The following is a 21377-nucleotide window of genomic DNA, read 5'->3' as shown; positions in this document are numbered from 1 at the left end:
TCTCTGTCTGTGCGAGACTACGACCCCCAGCACAGGGATGCCGTGAAACATTATAAGATCCGGACCCTGGACGGTGGAGGCTTCTACATCTCCCCACGGAGCACCTTCAACACCCTGCAGGAGCTGGTGGCCCACTACAAGAGTGAGTCCTGCCCAGGGCCACATCCCAACTGGGGTGGGCCTGGCTGTGGGGAGTCCTGGCTTCTCCTAAAGCTGGTGAGAAAGAAGGTGAAGTGGCATCCCAGGGTGCTCTGCTCACTTGGGAATGTTCCATGGTGGCAGCCCCCTGGAATGTTGGCCCCATCAGTTGAACAAGCAGAGAGGCCTCCGAGGGGAAGTCTCATGTCTCTGGCCAGCTCAGAGCTGTCTGCCCTCAGCTGACCGGGGACTCTGTTCCAGAAGGAAGTGATGGACTCTGCCAGAAGCTGACAGTCCCCTGCGTGTCCTCCAAGCCTCAGAAGCCGTGGGAGAAAGATGCCTGGGAGATCCCCCGGGAGTCTCTCAAGCTGGAGAAGAAACTTGGAGCTGGGCAGTTTGGGGAAGTCTGGATGGGTAAGAATCCAGAGCCAGAGGGAAGAGGGGAGGGAGGGAAGAGAGAAGCTTTTGCTTCCAGGAATCGCCTGAGGCCAAGTGGGACTGCCTGCCAAGAGGGTAGAAGGGGGTTTGAATAATAACCATAAAGGAGTCACCCCTCTGATAGCAAACCAAATTGTCTGCCAAGCAAACACTGATTTGCCTTTGAGACCAGGCCCACTGGTGTCCAGCTTCCTCCTGGCAAGCAAGCGTCTGGGATGAGGTATCCCCTCCCTCTTGAGGAGTTGGGCCAGTCTGCCAGTTGGGGGTTGATCTAGACAGGGGTCTCCTAGGATGAGGGAAATAAGAGTAGGGAAATTCAGCTTGCAGATTTCCAGGTGAGTCCAGAGCTGGCAACTGATTAACCAATGGTTCTGAGCGTCTGCCATCTGCACCGCCTTGTGGAAGGTATTGTGGGCCCAGAGGCACTGCACCCCTCTTCTCCTGCCTCCAGTAACTTGAGAACCACGTTGGGGAGGAAGCTTATCTTCCTTTAAGATTCTAGGTCTGTGTGACTGGAAAATAATTAAACTGACGCAAGACAGAATAACAAGAAAAAAAAAGCCTACATAAAAGCATGGAAAACAGACCTGTCAAGCCCTAGTCTGGGTGATAATTCTGTCTCTTACCTCCAGGACAGCTGCAGAGATGACTTATTTCTGTTTTTATGAAGATAGGTAAATGGGCAAAATATAATTCTTAGTTCTGCTGTTTTTCAATTGCCTTCAATTCAAAATAACCAGTGTGCCACTTTGGAACATTCTGGACACCCTGTGTTTGATTCCAGTGGCAACAATGGCTGCTGTGCTGAGTTGTGGGGTAGACCCAATGCTGGCCCAGTGCCTGTGCACCCCATTGTGTTAATACTCCACCATGTTTCAAGTGGGAATGAAGACAGCTTATAGAATTGCAGACAATTCATTCAGGTAAAATAAGTTTTAAATCCAAATATTTCAACTACATTTTCTGAGAGCCTGCTATGTGCCAGGCACTCACAGAATAAATATGGCAGAGAAAATATGGAGAGAAGGTAAGAGATCTGAATGATGAAGTAGATAAACAAAAAATCTACCAGGCTCTTGACGTACTACAGGAAGACCTCATGTCTGGTTTCGAGCTTCCTAGCAGCCCAGGCAAATTGGAAGCATGAACAATTATAAGATCTACACGATGGACATGATAAAGCAGGGGGAGGTGTGTGTGAGTGAGAACCTGATGTTTTGAGGTTCTTCGTTAATCACTATAATAGACCTTCCAGCTAGGAAGTTGTGACCTGACCTGCCAGCCAACATCTGTGTGAAGCTTAAGCTCACGACTCCCCTGCCTTCTCTAGACTGAGATGAGCCTTCCTAAGGAGGCAGCTCTTTAGCTCACTCTTCCAGGGCCATGTGGGGAGAGCAGCGGCTTCTGATGTCCTTTCCTGTTCCCTGTTCCTCTCCAGCCACCTATAACAAGCACACCAAGGTGGCCGTGAAAACGATGAAGCCAGGGAGCATGTCAGTGGAGGCCTTCCTGGCGGAGGCCAACCTGATGAAAACCCTGCAGCACGACAAGCTGGTAAAGCTGCACGCAGTGGTCACGGAGGAGCCCATCTACATCATCACGGAGTTCATGGCCAAAGGTGCTGTCCCTGGGGCTGGGGCACAGCCGTAGCTCACTCGGGTCGGTTGCAAACTCAGAGGTGCTGCTGATATGGGTCTTGTCCTCCACATGGCCAGAAGCTCTTCTGACAAGCACTCAGCGAGCTCTTGTAACTTACCCAGCTCCTCTAGTTTGTGGGGTGAAATCATGTGAAGGAGAAGGGGAGCCTGCAGGACTACAGGAGAGGGGCGTGGGGCCAGAACCCCGCAGGTGGGAGAGAAGCAGCTCTGAGCCTTAAAGGCCCGGGCCGCTGTCCCCACATCAGTCACCTTCTCCACAGGGGCCCTGGGAGAGGGTCAGCAAAGACTCCAGTGCCAGCTGCATCCCTACCCCACCCACCCCGGCCACAATCCAGAGTTCCCCAAGGGGCTTCTGGCCACATTTTGCCATCCTGCTCATTCCCTGCCTATCTTTCAATGAACAGAAACATCTCACATGGCCTCATGGAGTATGATTTGAAATCACAAAACGTTTTCATTTTCTAAATACACAATTGTGCCTTATAAATACAGGCTCAGAGGCTGTCTCGAACATCCAGTCTAGCAACTCTAAAGTTACTTTGAAAAAACCCAAATCTATTTCTCAAACACCAAGAGTAATAAGGAAACATTTTGATTTAACCCATTCCCACAAAAACCCTATGCCAACAGGAAGCCTGCTGGACTTTCTGAAAAGTGAAGAAGGCAGCAAGCAGCCCCTGCCCAAGCTCATTGACTTCTCAGCCCAGGTGAGAGTCAAATGGGGAGACTGGGAGGAGGGGAAAGGGATTCTGTTGTTTGTCCAACACATATTTATTGGCCACTTGCGATCCTCACGACAGTGGCTAATCTTTATTAACTACTCAGTGTAAAAGTGCAGTCTTTATATGAGTCTCACATGTGCTGGTTCATCAGTCCTCACATCAGTCAGCCTTATAGAGCCGATCTTTGTTATTTATTCTTTTTTTTTTTAAGATTTATTTACTTATGCATACAGAACTGAGGTACAGGCCAGAAGTGGGGGACGGTGAGAGGATTCATCAGAGCCAGAGTGGGGAGCAGAACAGGCAGATAGACGAAGTACACTGCTGAGGGGAGCAGCAGGCGGGTCAGGAGAGGTCTGCTGCACCATGTTGGTCACCTCCGGGGCAGGCGGGGATCGAACTTATGCTGAAGTGGCTTTAGCTTCTTAGTGCTGTGCTTTAACCTGCTGCACCACCAGGGAGGGCCCTATTATTTATTCTTATGTACACACCATTCAAAGCTTGGTGGCTTGAATGAACAATTTATTATTTCTTAGGATTCTGTAAGCTGACTGGGGTTGGTGGGTGGGCCTTCTGCTGCAGCTGGTGAAATTGAGTCACTCAGGTGGTGACTGCAGCTGAGAGCTTGCTGGGGCTAGAATGTGCTGGGTGGTGGCTCATCCTCTGGTGTCTCCCACTGTGGCCTCTCATGCTTTACCGCTTGGTCATAAGTGGGACCAAGCCCCAAAGTGCAAGCATTTACAAGGCCTCTGCTGGCTAATATCCCACAGGCCAAGGCAAGTCACCTGACCCGGCCCAGAGGCAGTGTAGGTGGGGACTACACTAGGTCTGACTCCCAGAAGTTGTGACCTGGGACCACAGACCACTGTCAGATTTTACAGAATAGGAATTTGAGGCATGAGGAAACAGGCCCAGCAAGGCTAGAGTAGCTTCTCTAAGTTACTGTGCTAGTTAGGGGGAGACACAAATGGAAAATATTGCTGTTCTCCTTCCCAGATGGGATGACAGATGATTAACAACTGAATCTGTTAGAGATTTGTGACCCAAATGGCCCTGACTCAGCATCAAAGAATGCAGTATCCAGTAAAGTAAATGACATACACAAGTCACAGAAACACTTAACATCCCATTTTCATTCTCAGCTTCCCTCTTCTGTATCTCCTCTGACTCCCAGCCTGAGTGCTTTTGCATCTATCCTCCCTCACGTTCTCCCCTGGAGAAGAGGGTGCATGGGAGTATAGAGCTAGGGCAGTTAGCCTGGTCCAGGCGCAATCAAGGAAGGCTCCCCAGAGGAAGTAGTCTCTAGGCTGAGCCCTGAGGATGGGCAGAAGTTAGCATATGAAGAGAATGGGTTTTCTAGATCAATTAAATCACTTGTGCCAGAGGGAGAAAACAAAAGAACTGTCTGTTCAGCTGGAGCGAGGGGCTAGTAAGGATGAAGGGGTTTGGTTAGGGAGCTCTGCCTGCCCTGGGCCTAGGGCTAGGCCTTCTGTAGATGCCAAAGGCAGTGCTCATTTGAGTATGCAAATCCTGGGGGTGGAAGGCCCCCCAGAGGTGCATGGAAATCTGTGGGCTCTAGGGAAACAATGGCCCACCCTGTTGCTAAGCTCAACCAGCAAACTGGCAGAAACTGCTGAGCTGAGACTCACACTGGAGCTATGGCCATTCTCCCCATTTCACAGATGGGAAAACGGAAACCGAGGGAGGGAGAGAGGGGCCAGTCCCTCTGTGTCCAGGAGCGGAGGCAGACTCAGGGTCTGGCAAGAAAGGAACCCACTTGGGGACCTGGCATCACCTCCATTCCTAGAGGGGCAGGTTGGCGCCGCGGGAGGGTGTCCCAGCTCCAGCAGCAACTGGTTGACGGCTTCAGCTCCACTCTGGCTCTCTGTCTCTTCTGTCATGAAGGCTGAAGGAATTAGACAGTGTCTGTAATTTTTAAGTTTGAGAACCATTTTTTGGTTGCTGTTGGTAAAGTCTTAACTGGTGGTCCAATGAACCTTATGTAGCAGCAGAATATTTTTCAGCAGGTCAAAACAGGGCTGCTCTGATTGAAGGGGGGCCATCTGCGACTCCTTTTACTAGCCACTTTCACCTTGAGGTCTCAGTTGAAGACTTCAGTTTGAAGAGCTGGGGCCTGAGATCTCCCAACAGGCCTTCCTGCTCTGAACCGATGATTCTCTGATACTCTCAGAAACAAACCGAAACCCAGTGCCCATTCTCCCTCCTTGTAGCCCACTTGACGGTCATGAATGCTCACCACTTCATGAACCTCCCAGTTTTTAGACCAACTCTGAGCCTAGTAAGCTTATCCCTTGGCGAGAGCTTGGGAAGCAAGCTTGGGTAAGCCGAGGGACTTAGGAGTCACACGGAGTTGTGGATTTGATGCCAGCTCTGCTGTGTGTTAGTGCTGAGCTAGCTGCAGTCCATTTTGAGGGTCACTTTTCCTCCATGGGAGCATTAATGACCATCCCTGAAGTGAGTGAATACTTATGCCAGACACTGTTCTAAGCCCTGATTCTAGGCTTAAAAGATTAATCCTCGCATGACCCCTTGGAGGGAGGGCCTTTTGTTCCCCTTTGTAGAGAAGAAAGGTGAGACCAGGGATGAAGTAGCTTGCTTGAGATCACAGCGCTGGGAGTCCCCCAGCCATTTTCCAGTACTGTGTAAGTAGGGTCCATCCTGCCGCCCCCTTGTACATTACATTCTGTGCAAGTCAGCGCACAAGCGTGTCTGCTGGTGAGTACTAGGAAATGGTAACCAGCAGCTTTAGTGCTTGCTCTCTGCCAAACAAAAAGCTACTTAAGTAAACAAATGCTATTTAAGCTTGTTAACTATCTCATACCTAATGAATAAGCTACAATGCTTCTATGAGCATAATAGCCAGCCCTTGTAAGTTTCCCACACTCCCCATGCCAAGACTTTCTGTCTCACTCCACCCCTGGTCTGCTACCCCAAACATGATCGTGAAGTCTCAAGTTTTTATTGGAAAATCTGGAGCGTGAAACCTCTGATCCAACAGTCAAGAGTGCCCTCTGCTGGCTAACTCCTGCGAGTGCAACACCCTAGGGCTTGAGCTGCTTGGGGGATCAGTTTGGTCTCTCCGGCCAAACCCCTACCTCCTCATCTAATCTCACCAGATTGCATTCAGTTGCAGTCCTCCAGTGCACTGGCATTTGGATGATGAGCAGTAGCTTGGGTAATGAGAGGGACCCTGGGATTGGAAGCCCACCTGGCATCAGTCTAACATTCAGAATTTTCCAGGTGGTGTGATCTAGAACAAGGGTCTCCCCTCCATAAAACAGAGGTTACGATAATGCCTGCCTCAGCAGCTCCAAGGTCAGTCTGTAAATGATAACACTGTGTTCCAGTGTCTGGGGGTTCTTCTTAAACCTCTTTTGCACAAACCCTTCTAAGTAAAGACCATCGTTAAGGAAATTACTTCCCTCCAGCAGAGCCTGCCCCATTATAAATACCGATCCTGTACAGTCAATTTATGATTCACTCAGTAGCCACAGTGACACCCCAGGTCCTGTCACAGCCCTGCTCACAGCCTTTTTCGGCTCATCGTGCTCAGTGTTCAATCCAGCTTACAAGCTTTCTGCACTTACAAGCTCCTTAATGATCAGCTGCCTCCCTCTCAGCCTCAGCAACCCGTGCTCTCCCTGTGAGGTGTCTGCTCAGCTACCGCGGTCTCCTGTGCCACATACCCCCAGTTCAGGCCGACCCCTGGGCCTTTGCATCTAGTATGCTGCCTGCCAGGATGCTTTCCTTGGCCATGCTCATTACATCATTGTGATCTTTGCTAAAAGGTGACCTCTTCAAAGCAGGTTTCCCCGGCCACCCAATCTAAAACAATCCTGTTACCTTGCTTTATCCTTTCTTTATGGCACTTATTACAGCTACAGAGATTTCACTTGACTTACCTACTGCCTGTTCAAGTAATATCTGGTATCTACAAGACTCTCAGTGGATACTTGTTGAATGAATGAATGAATTTTCCCTACCCGGGCTTGCAGATAAAGTTTTAGGGATGAAGATGGTATGAGAGAGCAGAGTAGGGCGTGAGTCTAGGTGGTCCCCAGAAAAGGAGAGGGGAGTAAATGAAGGAGGGCCTCTGAGTGAGACCCTTCTTGGGCTGGACCGGATCTGAGGCTGGGCGTGTCTTTGTTTTGGGTGAAGATTGCAGAAGGAATGGCCTTCATCGAGAGGAGGAACTACATCCACCGAGACCTCCGGGCTGCCAACATCTTGGTCTCCGGGTCCCTGGTGTGCAAGATTGCCGACTTCGGCCTGGCACGGATCATCGAGGACAATGAGTATACGGCACGGGAAGGTAGGAGGTGCACAGGGGGCCCTGGCGCCCACTTGGGCAGGTTGTGAGTGCTGAGCGTTATACTTGTGAAAGTGATTGGTAGAAGATAAAGGTCTGTCCCGGTAGAAGTTGTGTATTATTTAACTTGATGAAGTTCTGGATATCGTGGCCCGGCTTACAGATTCTCTCCTGGGGGCTCTGATCAGTAAGACTGAGTTATGCAAGCACATGAGAAGTTAAGTGTAAGAGCAACTCTGTGTACAAGGAAAAACTGGGAAGAGTCCAAAGGTCCACAAAGAGTGGACAGGTATGTAGATTATGGTATACTAACAGCCTAGAACATTATCTAGCAGTGGGAAATTACAACCCGATACTATGTGCAATGAGATGGAGGATTTCAGAGGCTTAGTGTCATAATGGAAGAAATCACACCCCCAAAAGGGTGGTTCCATTGCGCTAAGGTTCAGAAACAGGCAAACGTGTGTGATATTCGTAGCAGACAGTGTCCATGATGACAAACAGATAAACAGAAGGTGGCACGTCTGTCCTGTCAACTCATTCAGCCATAAGGAAGGAAGGGGGCACTGATGCGTGCCAGACATGGAGGAACTTTGAAGATGCCAGATGAAGGGAAAGCAGTGGGCTACAAAGACCACATGCTGGACGGCGAGTGGACCCTCGGATAGCAAGTGGACATCCGTTGCCCAGGGATGGAGGAGGGAGCTAGAGAGAAATGGACAGAGACTGCTGTGGGGCTTTGGGGAGGAGTGATGAAAATCTAAAATTCACAACTTGGTGAATACACTAAAAAGCATTGAATTATACACTTTAAAAGGGTTGAATTATATGGTCTGTGAATCTAGCTCAATACAAGTGTTAAAGAAAAAAATAGGCAAAACTCACTTCTGGAGGATTGGGGGCAGGGGGGCTTGTCAGATACTGACCTGTCCTGCCCTGAGGGGTGATTTCACAGGCACGTACATATAGAAAATGTACCATGTTTTATCTGAAGGATCTGTGCTCTTAATTTCATATTTGTTATGATGCAATAGTAAAGGTTCCAAGCTGAGGGTAAGCACTGGAAGACAGTAACAGAATATGTAATGTCTAAGCCAGGAGAGGATGGGCAGGAATAAAGAAAATACTTTCAATCCCAAAGAAGGATGGGCTTAGGGGACCCCACAGAGCATTTGAAAACTTGGCAGTGTTCTCAGTCATCAAGCAGGTCTCATCACACTCCAAAGAACGTGTGTCCTGGAGACCACACTCATCAACCCCAGTGGAAGTAAGAGAAATCGCTGATCAGAGCTAACTAAGCTCCTCCCAGAGCAAATGGGGGAGGAAGAGAGGGACAGACAGCCACTGAGTGAGGGACAGCTAGTGGTCAAGAGCCAAATGTCTACCCCCCTTACCAGGTGTCAGAGAGTGAGGTATCAATTTCAAGGCCCCCATGTCCTCCTGTCCCCATGAATCCGATTCTGTGGCCTCTAGGTTTTTGCTCTCGAGGATTTGAATGAGGTGGTGCTCAGCAGAGAGTGCCAGAGCTCCCAGTTTAGCCATCCGGTGTTTAGGATGGATGTTCCCTGCTTCTGTGGAGGCCAAATTAGGGGGAGACCCAGCTCTGCCGGGGGCAGGGGTCACCCCCGTGTGTTCCCTCACCCTCACAGAGATGGAGCCTGCTGCCTTCCAAGTTCTCCTGACCCCTTGTCCCACCCCACAGGGGCCAAGTTCCCCATCAAGTGGACTGCTCCAGAAGCCATCAACTTTGGTTCCTTCACCATCAAGTCAGACGTCTGGTCCTTTGGTATCCTGCTAATGGAGATTGTCACCTACGGCCGGATCCCTTACCCAGGTAGGCAAGGGACGTCAGCTCAGGACTGCTTCCAGGCCCCAGCCTGGCTCACTCCTGTTGTGAGTGTCCGTTTGGACTGAGTTCTTGATCCCCACCCCCCACCTCCCAGCCATCTGGAGTACCACACATCTCTGGTGACTGTCACTCATAGTATCCTATGCTGTTTCATTCACAGCAGTCATCACAGTTGATAACTGTACATTAGATATTTTCCCATCAGATAGCAACCATGTCTGCATTTTCCGTGGCTGAATCTTCACTGCCTACCTCTGCTTGGCATATCGTGGGTGCTTAGTAACTTTTTGTTGATGGAGGAATGTGTGTCTATTTCTGGATAAATCCTGCTGTCTATGGACAACATGCTGTATCCATAGACCACTCTGGTTTAGGAAATATATCCAACATGTTCATTGCCTGGGACTCAGAGTACTGTTGTTCTCTGTTTCTTTTCGGTTGTGATGTCTCCTGGGGTCATTGAACCAAAGCACTGGGGCGAAGGGGTAAGGTGGATATAAAGAGTCCCTGACATTTTATATAAACTGAAATTGAGTCCTAAGTGAGAAATTCACTTTTCTTCTCCTATCCCAGTGTCTTGACCTGTAAAGAAATGTAAGTAATGGTATCTACCTTGTAGGGGTGGTTGTGAAAATTAAAGTAAGGTGATGTAGATGTTGGGTTCATTTAACAGTATTTATTGAGTCCCTACTGTGTATTTAGAGCTGAAGATACAGTGAGAGAAAGACAGGTCCCTGCTTGTGAGGAGTTTGTGCTCCAGCCTGGAGGGACACGCCCTGAACAGACGCACATTCTCAGATGGAGATCAAGTTAAGAAGGGAATAAAGCGAAGGCATGGGAGGAGGGGGTGGTGTTGGGTTTCTGTAGATAGGAAGTACCTGTCAGAGCAGATCATATTCGAGCTGAAGGACAGCTGAGAAAGGGTCTGGAGAAAGGATTCCAAGCAGAAGACTGCTAGTGTAAGGCCTAAGAATGCCTGGAGAATGGAGAATAGCAAGGCAGTCAGGTAACTGGGGCCAGGAATGAGAGCAAGTGGCAGACGTTGAGACTGGTGGGGAGAGTGGGTCTATTCTAAGGGTACAGAGCCACTAGGGGCTCTGGACAAGGAAGTGGCATCATCCGATTCCATCTTTAAGTGACGCTTTGCTTGGTTAAGTGTGGAGCATGGATTTCAGGCAGGTAGGTGTGGCAGCTCTCACAGGCACAGGCAGAAATGGTGATAGAGATCAGTTGATGGGTGGATTATATATCTCAAAGGAAGAAAGGGTATGGTGGTGGACAGAAAAGAATCCACTATAACTCTTCTGATTTTCATTGGGCAACTGGTGGGTAATAGTCTGGGGATAAAAATTCAGGAGTTGTGCTTTAGCCTTGTTACATTCAAGGTGATTTGTAGGCATACAAGTAAAATGTTCAAGGAAGCCACTGAATATTTGAGTTCAAGGTTAGTAATATGAATCTGGGGATCATAAACATATAAATAATTGTTCAAAAGGATAATTAACATAAACATTACTTAAATGGTGATCCCACTCATAAGGTGACATCAACTCTGGTCACCTTCTGTCTTGAGGGTACACCAGTAAAAGTCAAGCATGGATTCTGGAACTCTGCATCCATTGGGTTGTGTTAAGCTGCAAGTAACAAAATGACAGACTAAGAACAGCTGAGACAACATGGAATAACCAGGAGCCTGGCATTGGTGCTTGGTTAATTAGCTCAGTTGCTCTCAGGACATTTCTGTAACTGTCTTCCTCATGTGGCAAGATGCTGCTGCTGCACCAACAATCACATTGTCACAGTGTCCAAAGGAAGGAGGAAGAGTGTGTCCCCATACTCCTTTCCTCGAAGTCTCCCATGGGACACCTCCTCAGCTCCTGAGGACAGAACTAGGCACAGTGAAGGGTGGGAAGGGAAATTGGACTTTCACAGCAGGAGGGACTCACCTCCTACAGGTTGGTGAGGCGTGAAGGCCACTGGGGAGGCTGCAGTGTCTGCCCCCAATAAGCTGCTCTCCCCAACTCCTCCCCTTTTAACTGCCTGGCTCCTTCTTAGGGATGTCAAACCCAGAGGTGATCCGGTCCCTGGAGCGTGGATACCGGATGCCCCGACCAGAGCACTGCCCCGAGGAGCTCTACAACATCATGACTCGCTGCTGGAAGAACCGCCCTGAGGAGCGGCCCACCTTTGAATATATCCAGAGTGTACTGGATGATTTCTACACAGCCACTGAGAGCCAGTACCAGCAGCAGCCATGATGGGCAAGACCAGGGCAGGGCCAGGCTCTAGGGCTGTGCCTGTGGCTGCAGCACTGGCTGCCAAGTCGCTGCTCGTCCTTCTCACTTTTCAACATCTGCCCTCATTCTAGCCACAGCCCTCCTCTGTCAAGTGGGCAGGATGGACTGGACAATCTCTTTTTGACTCTAGCAGTCTACAATCTGCTATTCTCAGGAGACCCCCTGAGTTGATATTTCTATTCCCTGGGACAGTTGTATTCTAGTTATATCTGTGGTTTGGATGGGATACTTTAAAAATAATGAAATAAATATTTAAATAAAAGGTACTAATGCTAACGTCTTCACTGACAGAATGACTTTTTTCTGTCCTGCCATTTCCTAAATATCTGTTTGCCTTTTTGCTGGACAATAAGACCTAAAGGGGAAAGGACCCTCCCAGAGGAGTGAGATTCAATGCTAGGAGTTTTTTAACTGCCAAAAAAGGTTACTGGCTGCATTATTTTTCTGTTGCTTTTGTAACAAATTGCCACAGACTTGTTGGCTTAAATTAGCACAAAATTGTTAGCTCAAAATAGCACAAAATTGTTAGCTCGCAGTTCCAGAGGTGAGAAGTCTGAACTGAGTTGGCAGGGCTACATGCCTTCTGGAAGGAGGGGGATGCATTCCCTTGCCTCTTCAGCTTCCAGAGACTGCTAGCTCTTTAAACTCTGCTTCCATCACCACATCTTCCTGACTGCCAGTTGCTTGCCTCCCTCTCTCCCTGTTTAGGACTACTGTAATTACGTTGGACTCACCAGGATAATCCAGACTGACCTTTCCATCTCAAGATTCTTAATCACATCTGCAAATTCCTTTTAACCACGTAAGGGAGTATCTTCACAAACTTCAGGAAAGATATAACACCAAAAGCATAAACCATGACCATTAAAATTTAAAATTCTGATCTGATAAGATACTGTTAAGAAAATGAATAGACAAGCTGTGATTAGGACAAAATATTTGCAAGGACAGATAGCCAATATATACAATGAACTCTTAAAATCCAACAGTAAGAAAACAACCTAATTTAAAACTGGGGGGAAGATCCAAGCAGAAGAAAGAGAGATTCAGGTATCAGATAAACATATGCAAAGATGCTCAACAGTGTGTGTCAATAGAGAATACAAATAAAACAATGAGTTACCACCGCACACCTATTAGAATGGTTAAAATCTAGAATCCCAACGACTCCAAATGCCGACAAGGATGAGCAGCCTTAAGGATTCCCATCCATTTCTGGTGTGAACACAAAATGGTGTCGCCACTTGGGAGGAGGACATTAGGCAGTTTCTTTAAAAACTATACACACTCTTGCCATACTGCCAATCATGCACTCCTTGGCATTTACTCAAGTGAGTTGAAAGCTTATGTCCATACAAACACCTACACACTCATATTTATCACCACTTTATTTATAATTGTCAAAATGTGAAAGCAAATTTCAGAAAGTGAATGGATAAACTGTGGTCCATCCATAGAATGGAGTTTTGTTCTTGATAAAAAGAAATGAGCTATCAAGATATGGAGGAACCTTAAAATCTTAACACCTTAAAAAACATACCTCTGGATAAAAGTAGTCAATCTGAAAAAGCTACATACTGTATGATTCAACTTACAGAGGCATTCTTGAAGAGGCAACACTAAACAGAACAAGATTAGTGGTAACTGGGGGTTTGACGGGGAGAAAGGGAGGGATACACAGATGGAGATTTTCAGGGCAATAGATACTTTCAATGGTGGGTATACATCTGTATGTATCTATCCAAACTCACAGAAAGAGGAAGTCCTAGTGTAAACTATGGGCTTAGGTTGATGATAACATGTCAGTGTAGGTTCATCAATTGCAACATCTATACCACACTAAAGCAACATGTTAATAATAGGAGAAGTGGGGACTGGGTGAGGAGGTATCTGAGACATTGCTACTCATTTTTCTATAAACTTGAAAGTGCTATTATATAAGCCTATGAAATGGAAAATGAAAAATGGGGACAAACATTGTGCCAGCTATGGTATGGAAAAGCTGCATGCATTCTTCCCTGGAAGGTGGCAAAGGGAAGATGCTCTGTGCTAGGAGGTTAATGACTTGCTCCCCTCTAATCCCTAGCTGTGACTGTGAGTTTGAATATAGAAAAACATTGTTTCATTTCCTCTTTGTGATTTAAAATAAAACTGCCTCCTTATCCCCCTACCCTCAATTTTGTCACAAATGCCCTGACATAAAACTGCACCAAGTTGCATTCCATTTGCACCCCTTCCTGTTGAGGGTTGGCAATGGCTGCTAGCTGTCCCCATATCCATGTTGCCCCTTCTAGAGAACTATGCTCTTTATCATGGGCATGTGACTACCCAGAGCGAAGGTTACACTTCCCACGCCGTCTGGCAGCCAAGTGTGGACATGTGATTAAGTTCCGATCAATTAGTTGAAAATGAAAGTACGGGATCCTTCCTTACTAGATGACTAATGTGGGGTCTTTGGACATGTTTTAGGCACAGCCACCATCAGCTAAAACAGATTTCCCAGGGCTCAGTAGGTGCCATAAATATCCCTTAAAGTGGGCTGAACTTTTACTTGCTTTTATTCGTATCACTGCATACTTAAGGGCTATTTTTCTAAAACTGCGAAGAACCTCAGCTTCCAGTGTCCCCAGTAGATCTAAGAGCTAAGGAATTAGTATCTTCTGGGATCAATTCTCAACTAATGACTTTGGGGAGTCAGTGTATAAATACCCCAGATCCCTTGCCCCTTGGGTGTGTATTTTACATTGTTTTCTAGAGTTTCCCCACAGGATCAAGCTTCTACAGTGCTAACTTACTTGACAAAATACCCTCTCCAAGTACAATTCTGACATGAATGTAGGTTGATAGTCTCATTGATATTCATGAATAAGATGAAAATAAAGAGAAATAATGAACACATATGGGAAGTTCACTCATTAATCCATAATATGAGCAACTTCCTTGATATGGACTTGGTAAGAGTTTAAAATACCGTCACAGTTTTGTGCTAATCACAATGTAACAACTACAGACATGGAATTAATCTGCATTACTGACATTTTTTCCCATTACTTTTAGTCTAAACCAGGGTTTGGCAAACTATGTCAAAGTTCATTTTGTTGGAATACAGCCAGCCTCCCTATCTGTAACTGTGTGTTTGTACTACTGAGGCAGAGTTGAATAATTGTGACACAATCACATTATCTACAAAGCTTACAATACTGTCTAGCCCTTTACAGAAAACCTCTGTGAACAGAACAAAAATGCAAACCCTGATTTGTAGTAGTTGCTGATTTTTGTTGTATAAATGTTCCCACCCTGGCCAATTTGAAAATACTAACCAAAATGCATTTGGGGGAACCCAAAAATAGGATAGATAAGTAAACTTCTAGATTGTAGATGTCACTGTTATGGGGGGGAGGCGATGGTTTCTTATTTGCAGTTGGATCAATTCTTAACTGATAAAGGTCTCTCCTAATTTTAACACAATGTATCTTTGAGTCCTCTTTTCAGGTACCAAAAACTAAAGCTTACGAAGATTGAGTGACTTGCTTCAAGTCTCAGGCACATAGGAAAGTCCATATTCAAAGACGTTTCTCTCCACTAATATACTTTTTCATTATAATTTTCTGTTCTTCATTCTATTTTTCTACTTTTCATTTATTCATTTAATAAATTGTGTTATATAGGACACCAACCATATGCACAGTAATATATACATAAGCATATAATAACAACTATTTATTGAACACATAATATATGAAATTAAGTCACTGAAACCTCATCATAAGCCTAGAACTAAAATATTATTACAGTAATCCTCTCCTAGTCTCACAAATAAGAATAAGGTAGAACGAAGTTAAATAAAGGCAGGATTCTATCCTCAGGATGATTGCTGTATATTGAAGAGGTTATAGGATAGTCAAGAAAAAAATTAAATATATCATCACAAGTTAATTTTTGCATTAGAATTGACATTAGAGCTCTGGTACTGAGCCCACTGTCCCAAATCAGACTTCAGGTAACCCTGGCAACGGGACTTTCTGCCACTAGTAAAAATGGCGCCCAGAGACTCCCCGTATTTACACACACCCTCTATTTCCCACAGTGCAATGGGATGAGTATGGGGAGGAGTTGTCTCTGCCAGGAGCTAATATGGCTGCCGTAGTTACACCATCCTCTCTATTCACCTAATCAGAGACATGACTGCCCAGACTAAAGGACTGGTTAAGAGCTAAGTCTCCTTTGTCCTTCCACTGTCCGCGACTGTAAGAGCGACTAAACCCAGGCACGATCTCGCGGAGTTAAACTCCGTAACCAGGAAATCTCCACTTCCGCTGACGTAATTACGGCGACACGTGGATCCAAGATGGCGGCGGTGATGGTGAGTGAAGGAGACTCCGAGAGCCGGAGCTGGAGCGGGCTCTTCGGGGTGTCCTAGGATCTTCCAGCGCCTCATAGCTGACCCAAGCCACCTCCGGGACCCTCAGCTCATGCTTGAGGGACATCCCTGACTGGGCTCGTCTCCCTCAAACTCCCTCTTCCCAGCCTTGGCCCCTCTTTTGGGCTTGTCAAGGCCCGGAGCTTTGAGAGAGGCACTCGTTCGGAGGAAAGATTTAGGCTACCGGTAGTTCCTAGTCCTGCTTTGGTTCCCGCCTCCTGTGATCCCCGTTTTCCAGTTTTCACTTCCCCGCCTGGATCCCTCTAATAGAACTCCCATTATTCCCACCCTCGCTCCTCCCCCTCACGTCCAGACCCTGTTCTTTTCGCCTCCCTGCTTCCCCATTTTCCTGACCAGTCCGCAGATGCAACCTCACCTCTAACCAGCGTCCCAACACAAACCCTCTTTCGGTTCCTTCCAGAAACTCTGTCCTCGCCTCCACCCGCAGCTGTTCGACAGAATGCGCGTATCGTGTCGTGTCGTTTCGGACCGCCGCTGCCCTGGAGCATGCTCTTCACCACTTTCCTCCCTCTTCCATTACCAGACCTTTCCCTAACCATTTCTCTTGTCTCTCCATCAACTCCCTGCTTCTCTTTCTTGGGGAACGGCTATCAAATTAGTTCCCAAACTTGACAGTGCAGTAAGGCTGGGGTGGGGGGAAGGGCGATGAGTTGTGGGGGGAGGAATGTTAAAAATGCAGTTTCCCGAGTCTCACTCCCAAAGATTCTAATTCCCTAGGGCTTGGCGATGACCAAGGATATGCACTTTTATAAGCATCTCTGCGGCCCTAGTTCATGCCTGAGGTACTCCCCTGACTTAGGTCTACTGTCCAGAACTGCCGCTCCTGGTCCTTTGGCTCTGTAGACTCAGACATATCAGGGCCGGAAGTTCTAGGAGAGGCAGAGTCCAGGGAGCCATCTCAGCAACCCATTCCACCAGTTCCAATTTCTGCTTTGGTCCCTGCCTTCTGTAACCCCATAATCCAGTGGTTATGATGGGGGTAGTTTGTGAACTCCTGAAAAGCACTATTTTAGTCCCTCCTGACTCCCTTACCTTACCTTACTTTCCTTAGATTTATTTATTTATGCATACAGAACTGAAGTACAGGCCGGAGGTGGGAGGGGAGAGGGACCGAGTGGGGAGCAGAACAGGCAGATGGACTGAAATGCACTGCTGAGGGGAGCAGCGGGCAGGACAGGAGAGGTCTGCTGTGCCACGTGGGTCGTCAGTTCCTGGCCCAGGATCGAACTCACGCTGCAGTAGTTTCATAGTACTGCGCTTTAACCCATTGGCCACCAGGGTGGGCCCCCTTCCCTTTCTTACAGTATCATACACAACTCGTTAGCGGTAAAGATTTCTTTGGTCTTCTTGTGTGTTATTTCCACAACAGAATAATGAGTGCAAGGAGGACAGAAAAGGAAGTGACATTTGACTTTAACAAAGGAAAATTCTTGTTATATTCTTTAGTGGTGGTTTTCTCCTAACTAGGTAGATCACTGGCTGATAACCAGCTCCCCTCCTCTGACAATCACCTGATAAATTAATCCTGTTTGTTAGTGAGTGATTTCTTATTTAGAACCTCAGAGGGCAGGTAAAAGATGTCACAGCCTGCCTGGTTTCTGTGGCCTCAGACTTCCAGTCTAAACCATGGATGGAGAAGATCCAGAATTAGTTTTTCAAAAAAATTTTTTTTTCTCTGAACCTTCTTTTTTTTCCCCCCAAAACAAAGGTGACATAAGAATTTAACAGGAAAAGTCACAACGTCTCTTGGGAAAAGTTCAGTGAAATGGCATTTGTAGAATTGCACTTGGAAATTCCTATCCTGTTCGGAGGTTTTTAAGCGGTAATAAGTTAGCAGTACATATTTCTGGTACACATTTATTTCATCAACAAATAGTTGAGCCCCTGCTTGATGCCAAGACCTAATTGTGCAGTAAAATGTCAAGGTCCTTATCATGTGGAGTATTTCTAGGCTGATGGGATAGAAAGTGAACAAATAAATAAATGAATGAATGTGCTAATGTCAGGTAGTGGTAATTCCTATAAAGGTCACGGTGAGGTGATGATAGTGATTGGGAATGATATTGCAATGATCCTGGATTAAGTGATCTGAAATCTCAGAGAAGGTGACTGGAGTTGAGAACTGACTGACAATATTCCAGACAGAGGAAATAGTAAGTGAAAAGGTCCAAGGTGAGAATGAGGCTGGTAATTTGTAGGAACATACGGAAGTCTGGAGAGACTGATGCATGGTAAAGGGTGGGGTTGGAAGAGAACAGTAGAAGGAAAAAAATCAGAGAGGCAGGAGCAGCTGTGTTTCCAGAAGCTTGTGCCTATAGTCAGGGTGGATCGTTATTACAGTTTGTAGTCTGTGGATTGGTTTTTGAAATAGACTGTGCTGTTAGGCTATTTTTCCTTCCCACCACCTCCAGAACAGAACGGTACAGTAGCTGGCTTGTTCTCCACCTGCAGAGCGGCCATGGAAAGGAGTTTGGATTTTATTCTAAACAGTGATTTTTGTCCTGTCACCTGGGGGTGTTGTACTGTGCTTACATGGTGAATACAGTTTAAAGTATGGACATGAGAAACTTCAGGTTTGGTACAAAGTGCAAAGGGGTGGAAGCTAGTTTATTACAGGAGGATATGTGTAATAGCAGAGTCGGGTCACAGGTAGACTGAGTGTGGTCTGTGTCAAGCACTTCATTCACGGAAGTCAAGCAGTCCCATACCCTGTCCACACAGGGTATTTCACATCCACTGGGGGCCGAGGCTTGTGGAACTGCTTTGGGGTACATGGGTTTCTGAGGAAACCAAAGAGGAACTGAGCTAGTGGATTCAGTGACCGTGGGAACGGGCTAGGTTTTTTGGGGTTTTTTTGTTGTTGTTGTTGTTTTGAAAGTTAGGGTTGTGGGTGCAAGTTTCAAGTGGTGTCTTAGCTATTTCCCTCCCTACCTTTCTTTAGTGAATGACTCTTCTTCCCTGAAGGCTGCCTCCTCCCAGGTCTGGGTTAGAACAATGAGTGTTCCCTGAACCTGCAAGGCAGAACTTTGCTCGCAGAAGAAGTTGATAGCCGGTGTCAAATCCTTCCAGTTTTCTTGCTTTCCTCCTGCGATGGATTTAGACAACTCTATAAAGTTACAAAATATGAGTTGATCTAGCTGGATCTGAAGTGAGAGTAGGTGTGTGTATCTTATGGAAATGTTGAGCACATGGAGTATACTCTTAAGAATATTATTTTGTTGAAACCAAGGAAATGTGCATTGAATGCATTAGTAGACATCTCAGCAATATAGACTTTCCATTTGAAGAATAAAGCTTTTCTTTCACGTTTATTGTTCTGCTGTTTTGGACTTTATTATCTTTTACCCTTTTTATTGCATGTTATTCATATACCATAAAATCCACCCTTGTGAATTATACAGTTCAGTAGTTGTTAATATATTCACAAGTTGTGCAGTCATCACAACTTCCAGAACATTTTCATCACCCTTCAAAGAAACCCATTAGTAATCACTTCCCACTCCACCCTCTACCCAGTTCCTGCCAGTCATTAATTTACTTTTTTTTTTTTAAGAACTGGGGTACAGATCAGAGGTGTGGGGATGGGGGTGAGAAGATTCACCAGAGACAGAGTGGGGAACAGACTGAAATACACTGCTGAGGGGAGCAGCCGGTGAGGCAGGAGAGGTCTGCTGGGCCATGCGGGTCAGCTCCCTGGCTGGGGATCGAAGTCGAGCTGCAGAGACTGTAGATAGCTTTATAGTGCCATGCCTAATCCCTTGCACCACTAAGGAGGGCCCTAATTACTTCTCTGTCTGTATGGATTTGATGTTCTAGATAATTCATATAAATGGAATCATACAATAGGTAGTATTTTGAATCTGGCTTTTTTTACATGGCCTAATGTTGTCAAAGTCCATCCATGTTGTTGTAACCTCATTCCTTTTTATGGCCAAATAATGTTTCATTCTGTGGGTAGACCACATTTATCCTTTCATCACTGGAATTGTTTCCGCTTTCAGTTGTTTTGAATATCAACATTAGTGTACAAGTTTTTAGGTGAGCACACCATTTTCAGTTTTTCTGAAATCCTATAACTAGGATTGGAATTATTGAGTCACATCACACTCTTGAAGTTCCATGGTTTTGATCCAGTCCAGAGGCCTGGGTGACCTCAGAGTTCTTTGAGCAGATAGCCCAGGACCTGTTTTTAGTGTTGGAGTCAGGATAGGAGAGTCTTTCACACACCAGGAAGGCTAGACTCTGCCCCAGCCGCTGTGTGAAGTTGCTGGTGAGCATCAGCCTGTTCAGGACGAAGCACTGGAGCAAGACTAGCAGCCTGAACTTAGTCCCAGCACTGCCATTGATCTGCTCTGTGGCTCTGGGCAAATTACTTTGCCTTTATTGGTCTGTTTCCACTTGTTTGAAATTATGATTTGGTTTTGACTTCTAAGCTCCAGGTTCATTTAAAGTGACCTTTGCTAATAAAATAAACAATATGCCTGTAAAGTCAGATTGATTTTGGTTTGTTTCTGTGGTCATAGTCTCTGATCTTTCCAAGCTGCTTTTGGTTATATTAGTTGTCTAATCTCTGCGTTGCCCCTTCGGGCACATTTTCTGAAGGAGCTGCTTGTGGAGCAGAGGTGTTGATCCCAGGTCTTGGTTCAAATGTGTCGTTCTGAAGAGTTTCTTTAAAGGCGTGCCCTTATCCCATCAGGACAGAGAGGAGGCAGAGACAGCATGATGCTGCCTCTTGATTTCTCTTTTACAACTTGGACAAAAGTTACCCTTTGATCCTAGCATTTAAGAAGCATGTCACAGAATGTTGTAGAAGGTTCAGTTTTGATCTCCGGGCACTGGCAGAAATGTGGGAAGGACCCAGGATGAGCAGGGCCATCTGGCTACAGATGAATGATGGGAGCCACGGATCATCCCTAAACCTGCTTTGATCCCTGAACCATTTGCTAACACTAAATGGGGCACAGTGACAGACACCCAGCCCTTCTCAGTTTCATCTCTTTCCTCTTCATTGCTTCCTTCTCTGCCTTCCTGATGTGATTTCTCACCTCTGCCTGATCACTAAACTGACATACTTCCGGGGTTTGAAGTCCCCAGGTTTTGTATTTAGAGGGAATGCTAATGCTACCAGCAGTTCTTTAAAACAAAAGATCAAGTCACAATTTGGAACTGAATCCCTAGGTCAGTTTGAAGGGGAGATAGTACAGTGGCAAGTATTTAACCTCTTTGGGTCTCAATTTCTGCTAGAAGTCTGTAAGTTGACAGTCATCCTGTGACTGTCACTTTTTCATATGGATCTGATTTGGGTTGGAGCAGGTTGACTGGACAGGGATGTTAAAACATTTTGATTTAGTTGTAATTGGGAAAATTCACATAAAAAATTATGTATTTTCATTTTCTTTTCAAAATGTGGGTCTAAATGACCCATCAGAAGCTTTCCTCATGGAGGGTCCAATTCTCCACCTTCTCTTCTATTCCCACATGTCTTCTTTTTTTTTTTTTTTTTT

The 21377-nt window shown here is 46.2% G+C and overlaps 2 protein-coding genes across 3 annotated transcripts in view; both read left to right on the top strand.

Moving 5' to 3' along the window:
* Window positions 1-11680, top strand: part of HCK (HCK proto-oncogene, Src family tyrosine kinase) — a 33155-nt gene extending 21475 nt beyond the window's left edge. Inside the window, exons 7-13 of the mRNA XM_012728177.1 lie at window positions 1-142; window positions 400-552; window positions 2015-2194; window positions 2865-2941; window positions 7136-7289; window positions 8989-9120; window positions 11191-11680. The exon at window positions 1-142 is cut by the window's left edge and continues 3 nt beyond it. Coding sequence (XP_012583631.1) covers window positions 1-142; window positions 400-552; window positions 2015-2194; window positions 2865-2941; window positions 7136-7289; window positions 8989-9120; window positions 11191-11393 — 1041 coding nt within the window. The 3' untranslated portion in view covers window positions 11394-11680. The remainder of the gene's footprint in view (window positions 143-399; window positions 553-2014; window positions 2195-2864; window positions 2942-7135; window positions 7290-8988; window positions 9121-11190) is intronic.
* A 3914-nt stretch (window positions 11681-15594) lies between these two features.
* The window catches only part of TM9SF4 (transmembrane 9 superfamily protein member 4), a 41000-nt gene continuing 35217 nt past the window's right edge, over window positions 15595-21377 (top strand). For both annotated transcript variants that reach the window (XM_004687299.2, XM_004687298.2), the window contains exon 1: window positions 15595-15795. Coding sequence is in view for 1 of the 2 variants with exons in the window: in XM_004687298.2 (XP_004687355.1) it covers window positions 15781-15795 (15 nt within the window). In the remaining variant the exon portion in view is untranslated. The remainder of the gene's footprint in view (window positions 15796-21377) is intronic.

The sequence above is a fragment of the Condylura cristata genome, unplaced genomic scaffold (genome assembly GCF_000260355.1).
Source record: "Condylura cristata isolate star-nosed mole 26May11 unplaced genomic scaffold, ConCri1.0 scaffold00022, whole genome shotgun sequence".
NCBI classification, from domain to species: Eukaryota; Metazoa; Chordata; class Mammalia; order Eulipotyphla; family Talpidae; genus Condylura; species Condylura cristata.
The sequence above is the reverse complement of the archived record's forward strand: the minus strand, read 5'-3'. Positions and strand labels throughout refer to the sequence as shown.